The sequence below is a fragment of the Budorcas taxicolor genome, chromosome 16 (assembly GCF_023091745.1).
Source record: "Budorcas taxicolor isolate Tak-1 chromosome 16, Takin1.1, whole genome shotgun sequence".
Lineage (NCBI taxonomy): Eukaryota > Metazoa > Chordata > Mammalia > Artiodactyla > Bovidae > Budorcas > Budorcas taxicolor.
In genome coordinates, this window is record NC_068925.1 from 52,383,343 (window position 1) to 52,404,286 (window position 20,944).

At 61.7% G+C, this 20,944-nt stretch overlaps 1 protein-coding gene across 1 annotated transcript; it reads right to left on the bottom strand.

The window, feature by feature from the left end:
• Positions 1-30: 30 nt before the first annotated feature.
• SAMD11 (sterile alpha motif domain containing 11) lies at positions 31-19,451 on the bottom strand. The gene is made up of 14 exons (XM_052653878.1): positions 18,768-19,451; positions 17,573-17,664; positions 14,161-14,342; positions 12,709-12,759; positions 8,680-8,804; positions 5,691-5,780; positions 5,382-5,516; positions 3,424-3,586; positions 2,321-2,436; positions 2,026-2,104; positions 1,410-1,924; positions 1,052-1,176; positions 629-739; positions 31-515 (listed from the first exon to the last, which is right to left on the bottom strand). The coding sequence occupies exons 1-14, from the start codon at positions 19,282-19,284 to the stop codon at positions 270-272; spliced, it is 2,547 nt and encodes an 848-aa protein (XP_052509838.1). The 5' UTR covers positions 19,285-19,451; the 3' UTR covers positions 31-269.
• Positions 19,452-20,944: the final 1,493 nt, after the last annotated feature.

Consider the following 20,944-nt stretch of genomic DNA (forward strand, 5'->3'; position numbering starts at 1 on the left):
GGTGAGGCGGGCTGACGCAGCCATGCGGTGTGGCCAGCACCATGTGCCTCTGTGGCTCCTTGGTCTCTGGCTTATTTGTAGCTCCTGGGATACAGAATACTGACCCCCAGGGTCTGCACCAGGCTCTGCAGTCACCCCCAGAGTCTGTGAAAACTGAATGTCATGTTTAAAATTGTTTTTTGCATCCAAAACAAAAAGGGGGTAAGCTGTGGGCAGAGTGGCCTTTGCCTGGGAGCAGCTGGCACTGAAGGCCTGGGTCTGACACCAGCTCAGCACAGAGGCTGGGAGGGATCCCCAGGCCCTGGGAGCAGAGTCATGGTTCCATTCTCTTGCTTGGGTGAGGCGTGGCTGGCTGGGGGGTGCACCCCCCCATAGGGGGAGGGGGCCAATGCTGGGGACAGGGGCTGCTCCCCTGAGTTGAGCTCCCGCTCAGGAGCCCGCACCGTCGGTGGCTGCAGTGGCAGAGCCACGGGGAAGCTGGCCATGTAGAAGACGCGGCCCAGGCGCTTGGCCACCTGTGGAGAGACAGCCCAATGGGGCCTGTGAGGCTGCTGGTGTGCAGCCACACGCAGAACCGCCCTGCTGCCCCTCGGCTGTCTGGAGACCACTGCCCCTTTCAGGTGCTCACCTGGGCCCGGATCTTGAGAGCAGGCCCCAGCTTCAGCCCCATGGTGGTCAGGAGGTGTTCTTCTGTCAGCAGGGGCAGGGTCTCCCCGTCAATCCCCTGTTCTCTGAAAACCTGGGGTGGGGGGATGGGCGGGGGGGGGGGGCGGTATCAGGGCCTGAGTGCTGGGGCTGTGTGTCCCAGGGTGGCCTCGGCCCTCCAGAGAAAGCAGAGCCAAGAGACCCTGGTGGTACAACTTGGGGAAAATGTCAGAAGAAAGAAAACTCCTCTGTTGAGCATGTGCCCATGCTGGAGGCAGAAGCACTGACAAGGGGGGCAGGAGCATTCAGCAGGACCTCCCTCCCCCAGTCTTTGAGAAGTCTGGAGTGGGCGGCACAGTAGGGGAAAGGGGGCGCTCAGAACCATACTGGGCAGGTGCCCCCTCACCGGTGCGTATTCTCCACAGCCAGACAGGCCCCCCACAAAGCTGCAGACGTCGTCCACTGTCCACTTGCTGACGTCCTCAGGGGCTGTGGCCTCCTCCCCATCCATGAAGAGGCCCCCCATGGTGCCTGAGTTGGGGAGGAGGGTGTTAATAGGACTCCGGCCAGCTCTTTTCTATGACCCCAGCCCTGTCTGCTGACCTTTGCTCACCCTAATTATTCAGAAATGTTGGATTGATGACTGAAAGGAACTTTTCCCCCCATGACCTCCCTGAGACCCTGGGTGGGACGTAAGGGGACTGGGTCTCCTTCCACCCCATGGAAAGATATGAAGGCATGGGGCGGGGTGGGGGGGTGCCCACCTGTGTGGAAGAAGGGGCTGACAGTGTAGGGTAAGCCCAGGGGCAGTGGAGGGGGCAGCATGGACCCTGAGTGAAGACCCTTCCCCTCAGAGCTGGCCCCTCCAGGTAGGGCTTGGCCTGGGTGGGGGGCTTGGCCTCCAGCAGCCACCATCTCGGAGTCCTCGCCGTCTGAGTCCTTGGGGGGTTCATCTTCAGAACCGTCTGGTGCCCAGAGTCCAGCCCCCGTTGTCTCCTTGGACTCACTGGGCCGGCCTGAGGCAGGGCTGGGGCCCCCTTTCCGAGGAGCTCGGCGGGCAGGCTCTCGGGGTGGGGTAGGGGGCCCGGGGCCCGGCGGGCCCTGGGGAGGCAGGGCCAGCAGCGGCGCGGAGCTGTGTCTCAGCACCAGCATGGCCCCGCGCCGCTGCAGCTCCTCGGCACCGTCCGGCGGGCGCAGGGCGGCCTCGGGCGCCAGCAGTTGCGGTCGGTGCGCGCTCTCCAGCTCCTTCTGGCGCAAGAGCTCTGCTGACATCTCCAGCCTGGCGGTGGGGACAGCCCGCAGGGGGTCAGGCAGCTCGGCAGAGCCGCTTCCGCCCCGCCCCCGCCGAGCCCCCTCCCGCCCCCCTGTCAAAGCACATACCGGGCTAGATTCTGCTTCCGTAGGAGCTCCTGCTGCCGGGCGAACATCTCCGCCTGGGCAGGGGGCAGGAAGCCGTAACCTGGGGGGAAGGGGACAGACCACGAGGCCGGGTGGCCGAGTGGTCCAGAGCCAGCCAAGCCCGCCCTGGTCTGTCCTTGGCTTCAATAAGGGCAGGGGTGGGTTCGCCCGGAGCACTGATGGAGACCGGTTCGGTAACAGACATACCCGATGGCCCCGCACCAACAGCCCCTCCCCGCTCCCGGGGAACAGAATCGCACACCCGCCCACTGCTCACCTGGGGTCTGGCACAGGGCTGAGGGCACCCCCAAAAAGGGGGGCCTGAGGTGGGGGCCCAGAGCGATGTGTGGGGCATTCTGGGGCGACAGCAAGGGGGGCGGTTGCGACAGCTCCCTGTGGGCGGCAAGGCGAAAGCTCCCTGTGGACTGCTGGGCCGCGCGCGCCGCAGGCTCGGGCCCCCTCCTTCCCGGAACTGCCGCCCCAGCCCCCGCGGCCCCCGCTCTGGCCGCCTCTGCTAATTGCCGGCCCCGCGGGCGGTCGATGTGCGCCCGCCGCGGCTCTGGTCGTCCCTGCCCCCGCTGGCGGCGCCAATTAATCTCGGCGGCGGCGCGGAGGCGCTGGCCCGGCGGGCGGCGGCGACTGTGGCGGTAATTACCGCGCGGGAGCCCCTGGCCCCACGGCCCTGGCCCCCCTTTTACCGCCCCCGCCCCCGCCCAGCCCAGCCAACCCTGTGCAGACCGGGCGCAATTAGCCATGGTCCGGGAGGCGGCGGCTGCTGCGAACACCGCCCGGGTGCAGGGGGGGTCTCCCGGAGGGAGGAGCGGGGAGCAGTCAAAGTCCTCCAGCCCCCGCCCCTGCCCGGAGTCTCCCGGCCTCTACAAGCCTGGGGGGCTCTTCCGTGCAGCCAGCAGCTCCAGTGTCTGAGTCGGTGCTGCTCCGGGGTTCTCCCCTTCCTCAGCCCTCCCCCGACCTCGACCTCGGGGCTGCCAGACCTCGTGCTGCTCCCCCTCACCTCCCTGTTGGGGAAGCAAAGCCCTCAGCTGTCCCAGGGGCTCCTGGATTCACCCCCACAGCTGCTCCACAGAAAGACACCCCACCCAGAGGGGCGGGCATCCCCAGTCTACCCCGCGAATGTTCCCCTGGGCCTCTGCCCGGCTCAGGGGGCATTACGTTGCTGCTGCAGAGCAGGCCGCCAACCTAGGCCCGAGCACAGCGCCAGGTCCACTGAGGACTCTGTGGCTGTGCGGTTGGGATGGGGAGATGCCGGCTGTGGACTTGACCTGCAGACACCAGCTGATGGGTCTGCCACCTGCAGCTCTTTAGCGCAGCAGCCAGCACAGGAAATGTAGGGGCCTCTCTGAGATGCAGGCACCCTGATACCTCTCTGAGAAGGACGGGGCGCCAGCTGGGCCGGTGCCATCTCTGTGCTGAGCCAGGCTCTGCTTCCGACGCTGACCTGCTGTGGATGAGGGCAGGTGGACCTCCAGGCCACTGGGGCTCCTCGCAGCTGCTGCTGCCACCTCCTGTCGGACCCTCAGGAGATCTGGGGAGGGTAGGCACCAGCAGTGACCCAGAGGCCAGCCCCCACCAGGCTCTCCTGTTCCTCACCCTGTTCAGCACAGGACATTGGCCAAGGATGCATACTGGGAGCATATTCTCCCAGATCCTGCTGGTTGGTCACCGGGACAGAAAGATGAACAGAAGGCCACAGGGCAGGGCAGACACCAGACATCCCTAGGCAAGGTGCCTGACTGCACCGACTGGTCTTGGGAGGGGGGCCAAGTGAGCATTTATAAGGGATGTGGAGATGTTAGGAACCAGAACGTGGATGGGATGGAGAAAGGGAAAGGCCTGGACAGGGAAGGCTGGTGGTTCAGGAACCTTGACTTCGACAAGAACTGACACTGCCAAGAGCCAGACTGCAGGGTCCGTGAGGGGAGGGGTCACGCAAAGGCTAGAGTGTGAGGGCAGCGGGGCTGGAGTCCAGGAGCTGGGGCAGGTCTCCAGCCCTCTCCTAGGTAACACCTGGGCTCACTGCTTAGTCTAGGCACTCTGCTCTCCACCCCCAGCCCTCTGTCCAGCTCAGGCCCGGACTTCAGAGCTCCCCGCCCCCCCGCAGCCCCCCACTGTGCCGGCTCCGCTGCCACCGCCTGTTTATAAATTAATTACCCGAAAAGCGGAGGTGGGTCCTGCCCCGGGCTGGGTGCCAGCCCGCAGAGCCCAGCCGGCGCGGCCGCCCGCATCGATCTCGGCAGGGCCCTGCGCCCCCGCCCGCCCGCGGCCTCGGTTATTTACCGTCGGCTCCCGGCGGGGGCGGCAGGCGGAGGCCTGATTGACAGCCAGGCTCCGCGCCGCTCCTGGCGGCCGGCGCCCCTCCCCCGCACAGCCAGCGGAGCCGGCCCCAGGCAGGGCAGGGAAAGCAATTAAAAAGGAAGATTTTTAAATTATTAACATTTGGTGAATTATTCAGGCTCTCGGTGCCTGACTGCCCTGGGGGACAGTGCCTGTGTAAGGAGAGGAAATCCAGCCCCTTTTCCCAGCAAGTACCCCTCACCCAGCTTCAGGCAGGAAAGGCAAGCTACTCCCCCTGGGCTGGGGTCTGCAAGGTCAGGGTGCAGCTGGACAGGGTGCCAGACGTTGCCCCTGTGGTGGTAGGGGGACTTTCAGGTGTCCGGTCTGGGAGCAGTGCTTCTGGCTGGAGCTCCTCCTGAGCACCAGTGAAAGCTGGGCCACCAAACCTGAACTGTTGTCCATCCTGCTTCTGGACAGACATCCACGTGGACGTTCAGGGGGCTGACTGATGCTCTGCTCCTGGCCCCACCCTCCCGAGAAGGGGTCTAGCGCAGACTCTGCCCTGACTGCCGCTAGAGTCAGGAAGGACTACAGTATCCAGACCACACCATTCAGATGGGGGCAGGGGTGGGCAGGGACCCACAAGGACCTGCATGTGCTGGAGAGGGATGGATAGGCCTGGTGAAACCCCCACCTCCCACTCTCCCTTCAGCTCCCCCAAGCAGCTTCCTCCTATGTGAAATGGCAATGGGCAGTGGCCATTTGAGGCCCTGCTGGGAGAGCCTTCGGCAGACTTATTGGTGAGGGACCACCCTCCCTACCAGATCTGCCCAAACAGGCCACTGTACTGGGCGAACGGAGGAGGAGGTGGGCCTCACTGTCCACCTACAAGGGCTTTCAAGGTTTGAGGAGCCAAAAGACCTACATCCAATCCCAGCCTTGGTGTCAGCAGCCACTCTTTTCAGGATGAGCAAAGACCTAACAGGACAGGGTGAGTCCAAAGCACATTGTGGACACTCATGATGCCGTGGGGAGGGGCTACATACCATGGCTGGGGAGGCCCAGGTGGTAGAGACGCTGAGGGTCCTCAAAGGTGCTGGCCTCACTCAGGGCAGACACCAGCCGGCGGTAATGATCCTCGGGGGCCATGCTGGGCCCTAGTTCCGGAAGCAACAGAGTCTCTGGGGTGGGCAAACACAGGAGAGGGGGCTTCCCCTTTAGACACTGCTGAGGGAGAGAAGCAGGGGCTCCCCTCTTAGAATCTGCTGCTGGCTGACTATGCCCAGCAGAGGGTCCAGACTGTACCCCTCCCTCTCCAGTGGCTGTTCCCTCACCCCCCAGGGTAAAGCCCAAACCTTGAGGAGACTTGCTTCGGGCCTTTTTCTCCAAAGGGCAGTCACTGCTGATGTGGGGGGAGCGACCCAGCCTCTTGCCCAACAGGTCACCTGGGAGAGGGCAGAGTGAACCCCATCCTGCGTTCAGGGCTCGTAGAGGCCAGGACAGGAACAGCTCCGGCCCACCCCAATACCAGCCCCAGTACCTGCCTCAGTGCCGGCCCAGCTCCTGCTCAGCCCAGAACCACAGCTCTCATCACTCAGGGGTGCCTATGGGTCCTGGCCAGGTTCAAGCCTTGCCCAGTTCAGCAGGGTTGGGTCAGAGTGAGGGAATGGGACAGTCCAGACCTGGGCTCTGGGCTGCATGTGTGTAGATGTGATGGGAGATGCATGGTTATGGCCTCAGGCAGCAACTCAGGACCCCACAGGCACCATGCTGCTCCCACCTGCCAGACGAGCCTCCTTTGCAGAGTAAGGAGCCCTTCTCCGCACCTTACCAACCTCTCCTCCTGGGGCAGGGATGACTGACTACCAGCAGTGCAGGGTCCCATGCCAGGGCAGCCCAACCTCCTCCTAGAGGCCACGGGCCCTGGAGATCAGGTGCATCTGCCCCCATCCATTCTTCCTGGGTTCCTCCCCTCCAGACCACACCCGTCATTGCCCCCAGAAAGCCCGAGGACACTACCTGTCCAGCTGGGCTAAGCGCCAAGGGCATCCCATCACCCACTGTGCACAGCCCCTCATATGGCCCAGAGCCCACCCCACCCCAATCCTAAAGTCCTCTTTCCGATCCCCTGGAGTCAGCTTTTCTCTACCCCAGCCTCTGGCACCCTGATGCCAGGCTCCCTCCTGAGCCCAAGGTCTGGGAGGTCTCTGTGGAACAGCTCAGCAATTGTGTCAGTTTCCAGTGCCAACCCTGTGCTCCTGGCCCCGCTCCCTCCTCATGAGGCCATCTGGGTGAAGGGGCCACCCCCTCAGTGACCCAGACGCACCATGACACCTCAGCAAGGGGAGCCTGAGAAACCCTGCGGTCAGCTCCAGAGCCTAATTCCTTTTTCTTATTCCCTTAATCTGTCATTTTTATCAGGCGAGGAAGTGCAGCAGTGGAGTGCCGATCAATCTCCACTTTACAGCTGACAGAATGGTGCTAATAACTTATTGATCTCAGCCACCTCCTGCCACTGGCCTGGGCCCAGTGGCCTAGCCCCAGACCTTGCCCTGGGAGGGACGAGGACGAGGTCCCCACCGCTCAGACAAAGGGTCCTACCTTAGTGACCTGGTAGGATGGGTAGGGGGTGCTCAACCAGCATGAAGCCCCTGAGGAAGGCAAAGAGCCTCTGGCCAGCAGCACCACCAGGGCTGCAGCGTCCAGCTGTGCCAAGCCTGGGGAAGGCTGGCTCCACATCTGCTGCCTGCACCCGACCCTGCACATACCCCCTGGGGACCCAGCGAATACCCCAGGGCTTCCACTTCCCTCGATCCAGTTCGCATTCTCCACAGTGGGAAGAGCCCCTCCCCTTTCTCTTGGGGGGTGATGGCTCCTCTCTGCCTGGCAGAGGTGCTTGGGAGGGGGTGGCAGGCGGACCCACAGTGAGACCCATGCCCACGGTCATAGAGAGGTCCTGCCATGGGGGTCCGGGGCTCACCAGTCCCTGACGAGGGCCGCATATACTCACAGACACACACACAGTAAGGTGATGTCTGCAGGGCCCACCACGAGCCCAGTCCTCCCTGACCCCTCCTGCTCAGGTGAACACAGGGCTGACACATGCTCCTGGGGAGGAGGAGGTGAGGACAGGCCGAGGCCTCCACCCAGGGGCTGGCAGAAAGACATGGAAGCTGGTGAGGACTAGAGTCCCAAGAAGAGGGCAGGACCTGGATGAAACCCGGACACAGGACATACATGGCACTTCACACAGATCATGTGTGACCCGTGAAGTGCTCATATGTGGGTCCTATACCTCAGCAGGAAGACAGTGAGGGTGCTTTGACACACACGTGTCACACGAGCGTAAGTGGAAGCCCAAGCCTTTGGCCAGGCCCAGGGCACACACGCACTCAGGCCAGGCACCATGAGGAGGTCTCCGCGTGTGCAGGCAGCAAAAGAGCCCTCTGGCTCCGAATATCTCAATCACTCTGGGACTCTGGAGGCTCACCCGATCGATGGGGCAATTAGATTTTTATCAGCCGCCTGCTCAGAGCCTCTAACTTGGCTCCAGAAGCAGCAGCCCCCCACCCACCACAGAGGACTACCCAGGCACCGGCACACCTGGAGGGCCTGATGGGGGTACTCAGGGGTCCCAGGATGGACCACCCCTGCCCAGCCTTCCTGAGAGCTGCAGCCACTGCTGGGAAATTCCTGGGTCTTCCCTGGTCCATAGGGCAGCAAGGGACCCCTGCCATCTTCTCTCGGCACACAGAGCCCCCTTCAGCCAAAGCTCAGCAAGCTGCCCCCTCCCTCCAAGCTCTTGTTGCTTCCAGGAGCTAGCCCTCCACAGGGACAGAGCCCCGGGAGAGCACCCTCCTGCCCCAGCCCCTCTTCTCTCAGGACATGGATCCTTCTCTCCCAGGGGCCCTGGCTCTGGGGTCGGCGTGTGCAGAGCGCATCCCTGCCCATCCAGGGGCCATGCCCAGGTGTGCATCTCCATGAGGCCTGCGCTCCCTGACTGTCCTGCCTCCATCTGCCCCTGAGAGCAGGGGGTAGCTGTGGCCTCTGGCCACTCCAAGCCCACCCCAGCAGCAGCCACAGTGGAGCCACCGCCTCCGCCTCCTGTCTGCCCGGCTGGCTGGGATTAACACAATTACCATCACACGGAGCCCCAGGGGACAGCCGGCTTCGCCACCTCCCACCTCCTCCGCTGGCCTCCCTGGCTGCCCGCCAAGGCTGCTGGGGGTGGCGGCATCCAGAGCCGCTGAGCAGAGACGCAGGGAGGCTGCGAGGCGGCTGTCCTCACGCTGCTCTGCGCAGCCTGGCAGCCCTGCATCACCCAGCACTGCCCTGGCTCCTCACCTGCGGCTCCCAGGCCTATTTCCACACTGCCTCTCTGGAATTCACAGCGGCTCTGATGCTCAGGCATAACGAGGTGGCGGCTGCGATGCACGCTGGATATGAGGGTGGGAAGGTCACTGTCCTGGCTGCAGCAAAGCAAGACAGGGAAGGTGAGAACCCTCGGGGCTCCTGGCTGAGCCTGAGTGTGAGCATGCATGGCCCAAGGGACATTGGGTGTGACAACACCTCACGCACACCATTCCTGTGAGCATCTCCATCTCCTCATGGGTGCTGGAGTCTCACCCTGACCTATGCAGGCCCCACCTGGGACCCAGGACCTGCCAAGTGTCTGCTGAACACAGCAGCCTTGCACTCAGACCCCACTGCTGCTTCCAGGGAGGGTCGTCCGTGTGGAGTGCAGGGCTGGCCCCGTCCGGACTCTGCTCTCTCCAGAGAGACCAGCCACTGTCCTTGCTTCTTGCTCTGGGGGGCAGCCAGGTCCCACCAGGGCTGGCAGAAGGCTGCCAGAGAGGACACGTGGACCCAGCACTTGCTCCTGTGCACATGCTGCTATTGCAATTAAAACTTCCAACCACCCACGGACTCTCAGCTTTTTCAAATACAGAAACCAAGGTTGAGACCAAAATCTGCAGCCAACGAGGTGTGTGCCCATCTAGGGCCATACAAGGGCGTGTGCACACACACTCACACGGACCTGCAGACACACACAGACACAGATGCACACAGCAGTCACCAGTGTGCCTGTGCTCAGGACACTGTGCTCTTCCCAGGGCTCCCCATCAAGAACCTTGGGATAAATAGGAATTTAATTTCGTTCTCTCTTTGCTCTTCCTGTTAAATCAGCTCACTGCCTATATCACAGAACCCCAGACAAAAGAGGGAAGGAATGGCCCCCACGGCATTTGCCCTTGGGGTTCTGAGAGCATCTCTGTTAGCACAGAGAAGGGTCCCTGCCACCTTGCAGACGAAGTTGGAGTGGCAGGAAATCAGGACAGGACAGAAGAGGAGCAGGGAGGGACCCCAGCCCATCCTGCAGCACATCCCTCCCCAGCACCCTTGCTCCCTAGCCCACCTGTAATGGAGCAGCCTCCTGGCTGGGTCACCTCAAGGGGGGCCTCCACCAAGTGACCTGGGAACCAACCCTAAACCTCATTAAATAACCCCTAGGCACCCCGCCCCCCCCCCCCCCCCCGCCACCCCTGCTCTGGCCGGGGTGGCCGGAGCAGGCTAATCCAGAGCTGGCCCCTAAGCAGATCAGTTTCAGCACCAAAGCCTCCAGGGCTGGGCTCTAGAGCCGCTGGGAGACCCTGATGCAAGCTCTCTCCCCACCCCCAACCCCTCTCCCTGGAGAAGAGAAGCCCCCCCCCAACCCCCCGGCCATGCAAACAAGAGGGCAGGTGGGTGGGAGTAAGTACTTTATGGGATTAATTGGCAGCAGTTCTCATCCTCTCTATCATCCTCATCAATGCGGGGGGCGGGGGTGGAAGAGAGAAGTGCTGTCCTCAGCATCAGGGAGGGGTAGGGGTGCCTGGTACCAGGACTGCTGCTGCCAGAGTTCTCCCTTGAGAAAACCTCCTTTTGGCATCCCCAGGACTCCTGCAGGAGGTGGACCAGCCCCCAGAGACTTAAGGTGGGATCAGGCCCGTTCATTTGTTTCCCGTGAATCCTCAGCTGAGTGCTTACGCAGGGACTGGGGCTCAGTGCTCACCACCACTGTGGCCAATAACTCTTTCAGCTGGTCACTCAGACACTCAGGTGGTGCTGCGGCTCCACGGAGGTGATGCTACAGCTCCATGGAGGTGATGCCTTGTGGGAATCAAGACACAGCCCACACATCAAACCTCCACTTCCTGCCTTGGGGGCTCGCCCCATGAGCTCCAAGACAGCATGGCCTGGCCCCAGAAAACCTGTGTGGACACTCGGTTGTTCACTGAACAAACTATGCCGGGTTTTATGTAAAGAACCATGAAGAGGGCTTCCCTGGTGGCTCAGTGGTAAAGAGGTTTGATCCTTGGTCTGGAAAGATCCCATGTGCAACATGTGCCATAACTACTAAGCCTGTGCTCTGGAGCCCAGGAACTACAACTGCTGAGCCCACATGCGGTGACTACTGAAGCCTGCACACCCTAGAGCCCATGCTCTGTCTCAGGAGAAGCCACTGCATTGAGAAGCCCGAGCGCTACAACTAAAGAGTAGCCTGTATAACCAAGACCCAGAAGAGCCAGAAAGAGAGAAATAATTATTTTTTTAAAAATGTGTGAACCATCAGACTCTTTCTCCCCATGAGGAGCCCCTCCAGTGCCTGGTATACTGTCCAGTCCTTGTCCAGTCCTTGTCCAGCTCCTGGCCAGCTCAGGGGCCTCAGGAAGACAGGGCCCACATCTCCTGCCTGCTGTCCTGGATGCACAGGGCTTAAGGGGGGGAGCTCCAACCAGGCAAGTGGTTATGGCAGACTCAGGCAGACAGAGGGATGGGGGTGAATGCAGAGATGAGTGGAACGGAGGAACAGACAGACAGATGAAGACTGATGGATGAAGTCAGATGACTAGACAGATGGAGATGGACACACAAGGACAGGCACTACTGGATAGACAGAAAGGATGCAAACATCAAACAGATGGACAGAGCCTGAAGGACAGACAACAGACTCGAGACAGAAAGACACATGGACGGGGCCAAAAGGAGCCAGGAAGAGACAAAGGCAGAGCTGAGATGGGGGTTTGTGAAGCAGCTGTGCTGTGGGCTTGCTCAGCCCTCCCTGGCCAGACGCCGGGGTGCCACAGCAGGGCGAGGTGGAGGGCAGATGGGCTGCCCTCGATCTCCCCTCTGGTAAAATCCAGACAATCATCGCAGCTATTTTGAGGGTCCACCACACACTGGGACCTGGCTTCTTGCTGTGTCTGGACACCCGGGCCCTCTCCCACATCCCACAGCCAGCTGGGGTGAGCAGGAGGTTGCAGGCAGGGAAAGAGCAGTCTGGGATTCCCCTACAGGCCTTACTGACAAATTTCTCATGTAGCTTCCCAAGTAAAAGGCTCATAAAATGTCATCAACGTTCATGACAGTTCATAAAAATGATCAGTTGAGCAGGCAACTTCAAAATGAGGTGGAAATAAGTTTAAAGACGTTTTCATTGTAATTTGGCTCCAGGACCTAGACATTCTCAGAAGTATAAATAATAACACATCTGGCACAGAGCCAGGCTGTGAGAGGGGCCTGAAGGCACTGGATGCCCACTGCCTGCTCGGCTGGGCCTGTCCTGTGCCTTCCCTGGAAGCCCTGGGCTAAGACTTGATCCCACTGACCAGACACCACAGCCTGGGCTCCATCCTGCCCTTCTGAGATGGGGGACTTGGGTCTCCCCAACACCCCCGACCTCCACATCAAGTCTCCCCATTTTTATCTCCTTACTATGGCTTGAATTTACAGCCCCTCCACGGACTGGAGCAAACCCCCAACCTGCTGGATGGGGCCTATAGCAGGACCTTGTCAAAGCATACACCAACCACTTCTCTGCTCAAGAGCTTTCAGTAGCTCCCCATTGCCTGAAGGAAAATGTCCATCAGGCCCAGTATCTAAGGCCCTTTAGCACCCAGTTAAGGCAGGCCTGCCAGCTTCCCCTCCTCCCTTCCCACATCCCTTTCCCTCATTCCTCTGTGTCTCTGTAGACACCCCGTTTCCCTAGTGAGTGCCTATGTATCCTTCAAGATCCCACTCACACATCACCATTCTCACATTCTGTTAGGTCTCTGGGAGAGTGGGAGGGGGCAGGCATGGCCTTATCTTTGGGCAGATGGGCTCAAATGTGAGAGGCGGAGCACACTCTGGCTTCAGGGCTGGGCCCAGAACCCATATCTGCGCTGCTGTCACAACTTAGGCACAAGTCAACAGTAGACCACAGACCAAGGGGAGGAGGAGGGGAGGGAGGCTGGAGGGATTTAGAGTCCAAACCAGAGGACATGGAGCGACAAAGCTCTGTGCTGCCCATGCACAACATGTAAGGGAAGCCCAGCCCAGGCCCGGCCCTACCTGCAGGACGTCTCTCGAAAGGAGATGTTCACGTCCCAATGGGTGTGGACTCTGCAAGGAGAGAAGCAGATGGTCAGTGTGGCCTCCAGGACTCAGCTTGTGGACAGCAGAGCATGTATGTGGCATGTCCTGTGTCTTCCCTGGAGTGCCAGCCTCAAGGGAACTGGGCTGGCTCAGAACCGCCTCTAGCATCATCTGGTACCAGCTCAACACTTTGGCAGCTGCAGCCAGGACAGACCCACGGGGCAGGTGCCTGCTCCAGGGCTCACCAGACAAGGAATTGGGATGGACAGAACTGAGGTCCCACGTCTCTGCCTCTTGTGGTGGTGGAGCCAGCAGAGCCCCCACTTATGCTAGGGGTGGGGGCCGTGACTTCCTCTGCATGTGCCACTTGTGTGACTGAACCTAAATTCCTAGTTGCTAGAGCTGCTCCGGGGGTGCTGGGAACCAGGTTGAGGAATGAATCCCATGGCCACCACCACTGGCTCCGGTGGTGGCCTCTGGGTCCCAGCTGCTGCCAAGCCGCCTCCTGAAAGTGACAGTCACACAGCAGAGGTAGGAGGGGTCAAGCAAGCAAACAGCTCTGTGCTGTGCCCACCCTCTCACCCACAGCAGTGTCCCTGAGAAGACCCCTGGGCTGAGGGAGGGTGGTGGCAGGCCCACGTGGTGCTTTCCCTCAGCACAGGTGGGAGTGGGCACTGGGAGTGGGGCTCTCTGGTGTCCAAAAGGGTTAGGGTAGGAGAAATTAGAATATGTTAAAAGACTGAGCAGGAAAAAGGCCTGGAAATTCTGGGGATACATATGACATGCTGGACAGACGACAATGGATGGACAGATGGGTGGATGGATGGAAAAAGAGGTGAGTGGGCAGAGGGGAAGGCTTCTGCCAGGGGAGAGGGGAGAAAGAAGGAGGTCAGGAACGATGGCCCCAAGCCTGGGGGAGAAACTAAGGAGCCAAGGAAGTGGCCACTCCAAAGAGAGGGAGTGTGAGTGTCAGGGGTGCTCCCATGAGGATCCACGCAGCTCCCTCCTCCCTGCCTGGCTGTGGTGCCATGAGACTTTCCTCCAAGAGCCTTTCTCCTTCCTCAACCCAGTGGCTCTGGCCCTCCTTGGCCCTTCCCCACACAGGCCACATGGACCCTCCCTGGCCTGCTCTGGCCATGAGTATTGGTGGTGCCTGCTCCTCAATGATGCCACTGAGTCCTGGCCTGGCACTCGGCCCCTAGGTGGGGGCAAGGCAGGTTCACAGTGGTCCTGAGGCATGTCCCTGGGAGTCCAGGCTTTGTTTCACCTGCGGCAGCTAACAGCGTCCACGGAGAGGATAGAAGCTAAGCTGGGGCCCTGTCCTCAGGGCAAAGACTCTCCACCTCTAGGTCTGACTGGCCTTCCACTGCCTGAAGTCCCCACCCCCGCCAGAGCCCGTGTGCCCTCCCCTCCTGGTCCCTTTAGCACCTTCTCTTCATGATATGGACATGCGGCTCGTCTTCCTGCTTCAAGCCCAGCCGCTGCCCACAGGCCGGACCACTCCCGTCGCTGTCGCCATCACTGGCTGAGAAGCTGGGGGTCAGCTCCTTCTTCAGGATCCGGGCAGGGGGCAGGGCAACTGTCCTCTTGTCTGCCAGCCGCCCCCGGTTCTGGACAGGGAGGGAGGAGAGGAAGGTTAGGCCAAACCGTGTTGCTCAGCCTCCTGGGCGCCCCCACCTACAGCAGAGGGGCCTCCAACCCTCCAGGACACTCACAACCGGCCAGAGGCCAAGACAAGAGCAGGGAGGCAAGGCTTCCTTCACAAACCCATCCAGAGACTGCCTTCCACTCCACCCTGGGGGAGCTCAGGAGTAAGGGTATGGGCACTGCCCTGTCCGGACTCCACACTCGGCCCAGCCCCTCCACAGGTGCTCTGCCTATATGTAGACGCCTGCTGGGACCAACCTGGCATTCCCAGCCCCTAAGGGCTGCGAGCACCCGCAGGACGCTGTGTGTCCTGACCCTGTGCAGTTACCTCTGCATATATGCCTGCCTGGCAATCCCACTCAGCCTCTTACCCATGCCAAGCCCACTTTCAATGCTTAGTGCCAAATGAAGCCCAGCTCAGGGGTGTCTGAAGCTTGGAGTCTGAGGCTGATCACTTGTAAATTGCAGACCTTTGGCTCACAGGTCATCTGGCAGCCAAGGCCCTTTGTCCTATGCGCCCTGGGGGGACTGATCCCCTTGGTCAGGAACTACGAGATTCAGAGTTTTTCTAAGAGGTGTACCTTTCCCCTGCCCTGCACCGGCAGTGTGAGAGCAGAGAGCAGAGCCTCCACAGAAGGGCCCAGAGCCTGCACACATGCTGGCAGCTCTTGCCCAGGGCCCTGCATAGCATGGCAGCCCCTGGTGTCTGCAGGTCCCGCCACCCCAGGGAAGAAGAGCTCCCATTTTCTAGTGGGCTGGAGGCTTTTTCTTATTTAATAACTACTGGTTCAGGATGGTGGCAGGAACGTTGGAATTACCTAATTCTCTTTCATCTTTTCAGTGACTGAGGCCTTCTAGGACTCCTCCCTCCTGTTGCCAGGACAATTTTGTCCCCATCATACGAAGGAGCTTGGGGAGGAAGGTATCCAGGGGGCTTTCACCCCTCCACACAGAGTGTCCCCCTGGATCTGAAGGGCAGCTATGTGTGGCCGCCACAGCCCTATCCTTCAGAGGAGAGGTTCTCTTCAGATCCAGACCAGCCTCACCTCCAGACACATGGCCTACCCCAGTCCCAGATTTGGGCAGTGCCCCTGACATCGGTCGGGGAGCCCTAGTGTGCCACACCTGCCCTCACAAATCCACCCAGGAGGTGTCCCATGGCCCTCTCTTCAACACACCCAGTGAGAGAGTGGGCAGCACTGGGGAAGGTGGGGTGGAGGGAGTAGTGAAGTTGGGGGTAGGCCTGCGAGATGAAACGAGGGGCGCCCCATGCTTCTAAGACCCTGGCCTTGGCTCCAAGGTATACCAGTGACAGCAGAGCTTCAGTGAGGCAGGGAGGCAGAGGGGGTGACTGACTGGGCCCCATGCCTCTTCGGGCCAGGCTCTGGGGGGAAGGGTTTTCAGCAGCTCTGGCCTGTCTGGAGTGTGCTTGGCTGCAAAGCCCCTCAGCTCTGCCCTTCTCTAGCCTGCTGTAGGCCAAGCACCAGGACCTCCTCTCCTGCCTTTCCACTTTAACTAAACTATTCTCTGAAGAAAAAGTTTCCGGGCACTTCCCTTTCATCTGTGGGACAAGGATGAGGAGAGGGAAATGGAGCAGTGAGGCTGCCACCTGGGTAAGGCCATACCAGGTACGGTGGCCTGGAATCGGTCTGGTAGTGGAGAGTTAAGGAAGAGGGACCAGGATGAGCAGTCCTGACCCGAACCAAGCACAGGGACACATCTGGTCCCACACACACCCGGGACCTCAGCTGCTGACCTCTGCTCAGCACACAGATTTAAGAAATGGGTGCTAAGCCCCTGTCCCAGCCAAGCACTGGCTCCTCAGGCCTTCCCATCAAGAAATGTCTGAGGGAACTGATGCTGGGCTCAGGCCACCAGCCCATTCCCTCCTGTGGGAGACCTTCAGAAAGGGATGGTGGGAGAGGCAGGGTTCCTCCCGCCTGAGCAGAGGCCCCAGACCAGCCTGGAGGGTGTCCTTTCTGGCACCAACTGCTTGAGAAGTGAAAGAGAGTTCAGCTTCCTGCCCCAGGCAGGTGTGGTGGCTTTGGGCAAAGGTAGGCTGCCTGAGTGCATGCTCTGTCTGGGGGCCTCTGCATGCAGGCTTGCCTGTGAGTACTATAAGCTCGAGCCAGACAGTGTGTGGGGTGGGCAAGTGGGGAGGCTCAGCTGTGTCCCCTTCCCCTGCCCAACCTGTGTGTCTTTACAGGTTTGTCTGTGGCTTCCTGGCTTGCCCACCCCCAAGGCCCACCAGGAATCCAAGACTTCCCCGCCCCCGCCCTACCACCAGTCCAAAGTAAACAAGCTGAAGGACGCCTGCAGGGTCCTTTCAGGCCTTCCTGGCAGAGGGGGCTGCTGAGTGGTGCCAGGAGCCGTGGTCCTCATGGGCTCTCCCACAGGAGCTCAGACTGTCCCTCTCAAGACAAGATTTTCAGATGGCACCTCCAGCCACTGCTGCCTGGAGGGCATGCAAGGGGGAAGGCAGTGCTTCAGGGCAGGCCCTGGCCCCAACTTTCCTGTGCACCCCAACCCCCAGGCTAATGAGGGCTCAACAGACTTCTACACTGGGTTGGAGGCCCCACACCAGCTTCTAGCTGCAGTTCTCTTGACACCAAGGCCCACACTGCACCTTCTGTGCCTCAGACCAGGCTGTATCCTCAGACACTCCTGGACACCCCTGGCCTTGTCCCACAGGGCTCCAGCCCTAGGCATCCAGACATGCAGGTTACTCACAAAGTCCATCCAGGCTGGCCGACACTGTCACGTCCTATAACAAGTATCCCCTTAGGACCAGCTCTTCTCCCAGGCTGGGCCAACTGTCATGGTGAAACTGCACTCCCCCCACATCCCACACACACACCTGTTTACAAGGCAAAGTCCCCAGGCCCCGATCAGATGACACTGTCCAGGGAGGTGTCTTTCACACCACAGGCTGTCCCCAGGACCTCAGGAGAAGCAGCTCCCGGGCTCCCAAAGAGACGCTTCAGGATAGGCAGGACCCTGCCCTGAATCAAGGGGGACGGGGTCTGTCGCCCCAGCATACCCACCAAAGCCTTCTCCTCTATTTATTTGCCCCTGGGGGCTCCCTCCTGCCCACTGGCAGAGTTGAGGTTAGGACTGATTCTAGAAAACATAGGCCAAGCTCCGCAGCGGAGAAACAAGACCCTGAAGCCCCAGGTTTTCTCCCACATCTCACCACTGGGGAGGATATTCGACAGCCGGGACAGTCGCAGATCGGAGGATGCACCTGCAGGATCCCTTTGGACATAAGCGTCTTCAGACTTTTCCCTGCAAGGAGAGCCGAGGCAGGACCGGTAAGGGAGCGGGGCCGGGCACAGGCAGGGCCGTGCACGCGGGCATGCTTCCGGGGCGCTGCCAGAGGCAAGGCCGGGTTCCCTCCCGCCACGAGTATGAACAACCGCCTCTGTCCAACTTCCGAACCCACACCCGGCCTCGCCGCCCACCCCACCCTCGCAGACGTCGCGGGGATCTGCAGAGCTCGGAATTCAAGATCCGGCGAGCGCCCTCCCCTGACGCAGGGCGGTCTCTCCCCGCTCCTCCCCCGCCTCCGCGCGCCCCTCCTCCCGCGCTCCACCCTCTCCAAGCAGGTCCCCGGGAATCCGGAGCTGGACCGTGGAGGTCGGGCCCGGCGCAGGTGAGCGGCGCTGTCAGGACCCGGGACTGCGCTTGACCCCGCGGAGCCAGGAGCCCCTGAGTCGACGAGCGTGATTGGGTCCCTAACTTTCTAACTATCCCCCACCCCCCGCCTGGCGCTCACCCCCCTCTCCCTCCGCATGCCCGCTCTGGCGCCCACACGTCGCGGCCTTGGAGCCAGACTCCTGCGGGAGCCCTAGAGACTGCTCCCAGCCCTGCCGCCACTCTGCTCCGCGCGCGCTCCCGCCCCGACGCGCGCCCCCGCAGCCCCCACCTGCCTGCGCCACCCATGCACCTTGCCGTTCTCTCTACCAGCGTGCGTCCACACCCGGCCTCACTTGTGCCCCTCGACTCCCTCCAGAACCCGTGGCTCCTCAACCCCGGAGGAGAGTATCCTGCCGAGTCGGCCTCCCGCCCGCTCTCCCGAGTTCCCGTAAACTTCCCCGGAGCCTGAAGGCCCAGGAATCCCGCAAAGACCTTCCAGGCAGAAAGAGCCGCCGGCTTGTGCCGCCAGCTCTGGGGGGGACCACGGAGGCCGAGGGCGCTCAGCCCGGGTCCAACAAGGCCGACCGTGCTTGGGGGAAGGGGGTGTCCCTGCGGCCGCCCCAGAGTCGCAGCGCCCTCTCTAGGCAGAACTGGAGTCTCCCAGGTGGCAGACGAGGGGGATCCGGACCCACGGGTCCTCAGGGAGCGGAGGGGAGGGACCGGAGCGGTCCGCGCCCCCACGGCGGCCGCACCTTTGTGGCGGATGCTGCGTTTCCAGTCCTTGGCCGTCTCGCGGCCGCTGACGAACTGGAACTCGTTGGGTGTGAGCCACTCGCCGCGGTGGCGGATGGACGGACCCTTGCTGCCTTGGCAGAGTTTGCGCACGTAGAGCAGCGCGCGGTTGGCGCCGCACTCCACCTCGATGCAGGGCTCGCCGTTGTCCAGCAGCGGCTGGAAATCCGGTGCCGCGGCCGCAGTGGCCGAAAAGCGCTCGAGGGCCAGAGGGTCTCTGGGCAGGTGGAGGTGCGGGGCGGCCTCATGCAGGCTCAGGTAGGCGCGAGGGGCACGGAGCGGCGGGGCCAACAGCGCCTCGTAGCCCGCTGTCGCGGCTGGTAGCGAGGCGGCCGGGGGCAGGGCGGCCGCGGCGGGCAGTGGCGCCAGGTAGCCAGGCAGCGGCGGCAGTGGCAACGCTGCCAGGGTCGGGTGGAAGGTGGCCAGAGCCAGAGCGAGGTCTTCTCGGCCGGGTAGCTCCTTCTTGACCGCCGGCATGGTGGGCCTGTGTTCCTGCAGCCTGGCCCTCCGCCGCCGGCGCAACTTGTTCCAGCCGGGCTGGAGTTGGGTCTGGAGGGCCGGGGCTCTGGAGCCTCCTGGCTGCACACCCGCCCTCCCCGCTACTGCGCCCCAGCCGGGCCACCTCGGACCGCTGCCCGTCCGGCTGGCAGGGCCTCTGCCGCCCGAGACATGGTGCTGCCGGAGCTCTATCGATCCCCAATCGACCTGCCCAGCGCCGCAGCTCCAGGGCCTTGGGGCTCCACTGGGCGCTGGGCCACCTGCGCCCGCGCCCCCTGGGGCGGCCCGGCGCCCGGCTCGCTGCTGCGCCCGCGGGGCCGAGCCGGGCAGTGAGGAGTTGTGCAGCCTCCGGCCGCGTGCCCCGCCCCGCCCGAGGGTCCCAGGCCCCCGCCCCGCCCCACCGTCCCAGCCGCGCACCCGCGTACTCCAGCGCGCGCCCGCCCGGCGGGGACTTGGGAGACTCGCGCCGCCGCCGCCGCCACAACTTGGCCCATTTAAACGGCCCTGGCGCGGCGGGCGGGCGGCACGGGCTCCCGTAGGGGGTGCGTGACGGCCGACTGGGCTCAGACGGGGGCGACGGGACCTGGCTGCACCTCCTGCCTTATTCCCCGGGTGGGAGTTCTCGTTCGGGAGGAGAGGAGACCGATGTGTGGGGAGGCGGGTGGGAGGTGGTGGTGCGCGGGACGGAGGCCAGAGAGTCGCGGCACGCACAGCCGGCGACACTGCTGAGGGAGTCACTGTTTAGGCACCCCAGTCAGAGTCCCGGAGTCCACGTGGGACCGAGGGCTGGCTCCTTGCGAAAGAGCGTATCCGGGATCGGAATTGCCGCTTTCCTGGCGGTGCGCGTGAGCCAGCAGCTTTGGGTAGGTGGTAGGAATCAGTGCGGAGGGCATGAGTGGTCTCCTCAGCGTCTACAGGGTGTGCGCTGTGGGTTTGTGGTGTGTGGTCGCGGAAAATATGTTGGGGAAGGTTTGTGGTCTGTGAATAACAACGATAATTCTATCAATAACTGCCCCCCTTACCATGCACTTCACAAGCCTTAGTTCACCTGATCATCTGAGGGTTGTTTTTTTTTTTGACACCCGAAGAGTTTTTATTTTACAGATGAGGAAGGGCGAGATACAAGAGGGCCAAGTAACTGTCCTGGTGTCACACAGTTGTTTCAAATCCGGGCTGTCTGCCTCCACAATAAACAGTATGGGGTGGGGCAAGGAAGTGGGGCTAGAGGCAATGTGGGTGGAGGGTGGGGTGTGTGGGGAGGAGAGGCAGCTGAATGTGGGACTGTGCACTTGAGCATATTTCTGTTACCTGCCACGTGCAAGTTTGAGGACGATGGACCTCTGCATCCATGTTCACCTCCTCCTCCAGCCTTGCTCTAGCCCTGGAATGAGGGGGGTTGTCCCCTGGGATCAACCCATACCTCCCTGCAGTTTGGCATGGTGGCCCCACGGTGGGATAATTAGGAGGAGAAACTGAGAAACCCAGTGGCTCTGACAGTACTTGGTGAGACTTTGTAATTTCTCAGGTGTGCCATTTTGGACAAGCTAGAAAGTAGCCTCAGACCCCTGCCCCTCTGAGATGTACCTACTGGGGCACCCATATGAGCATCTTCCTGACCAGGCTCTGGGGCAGGAGCAGG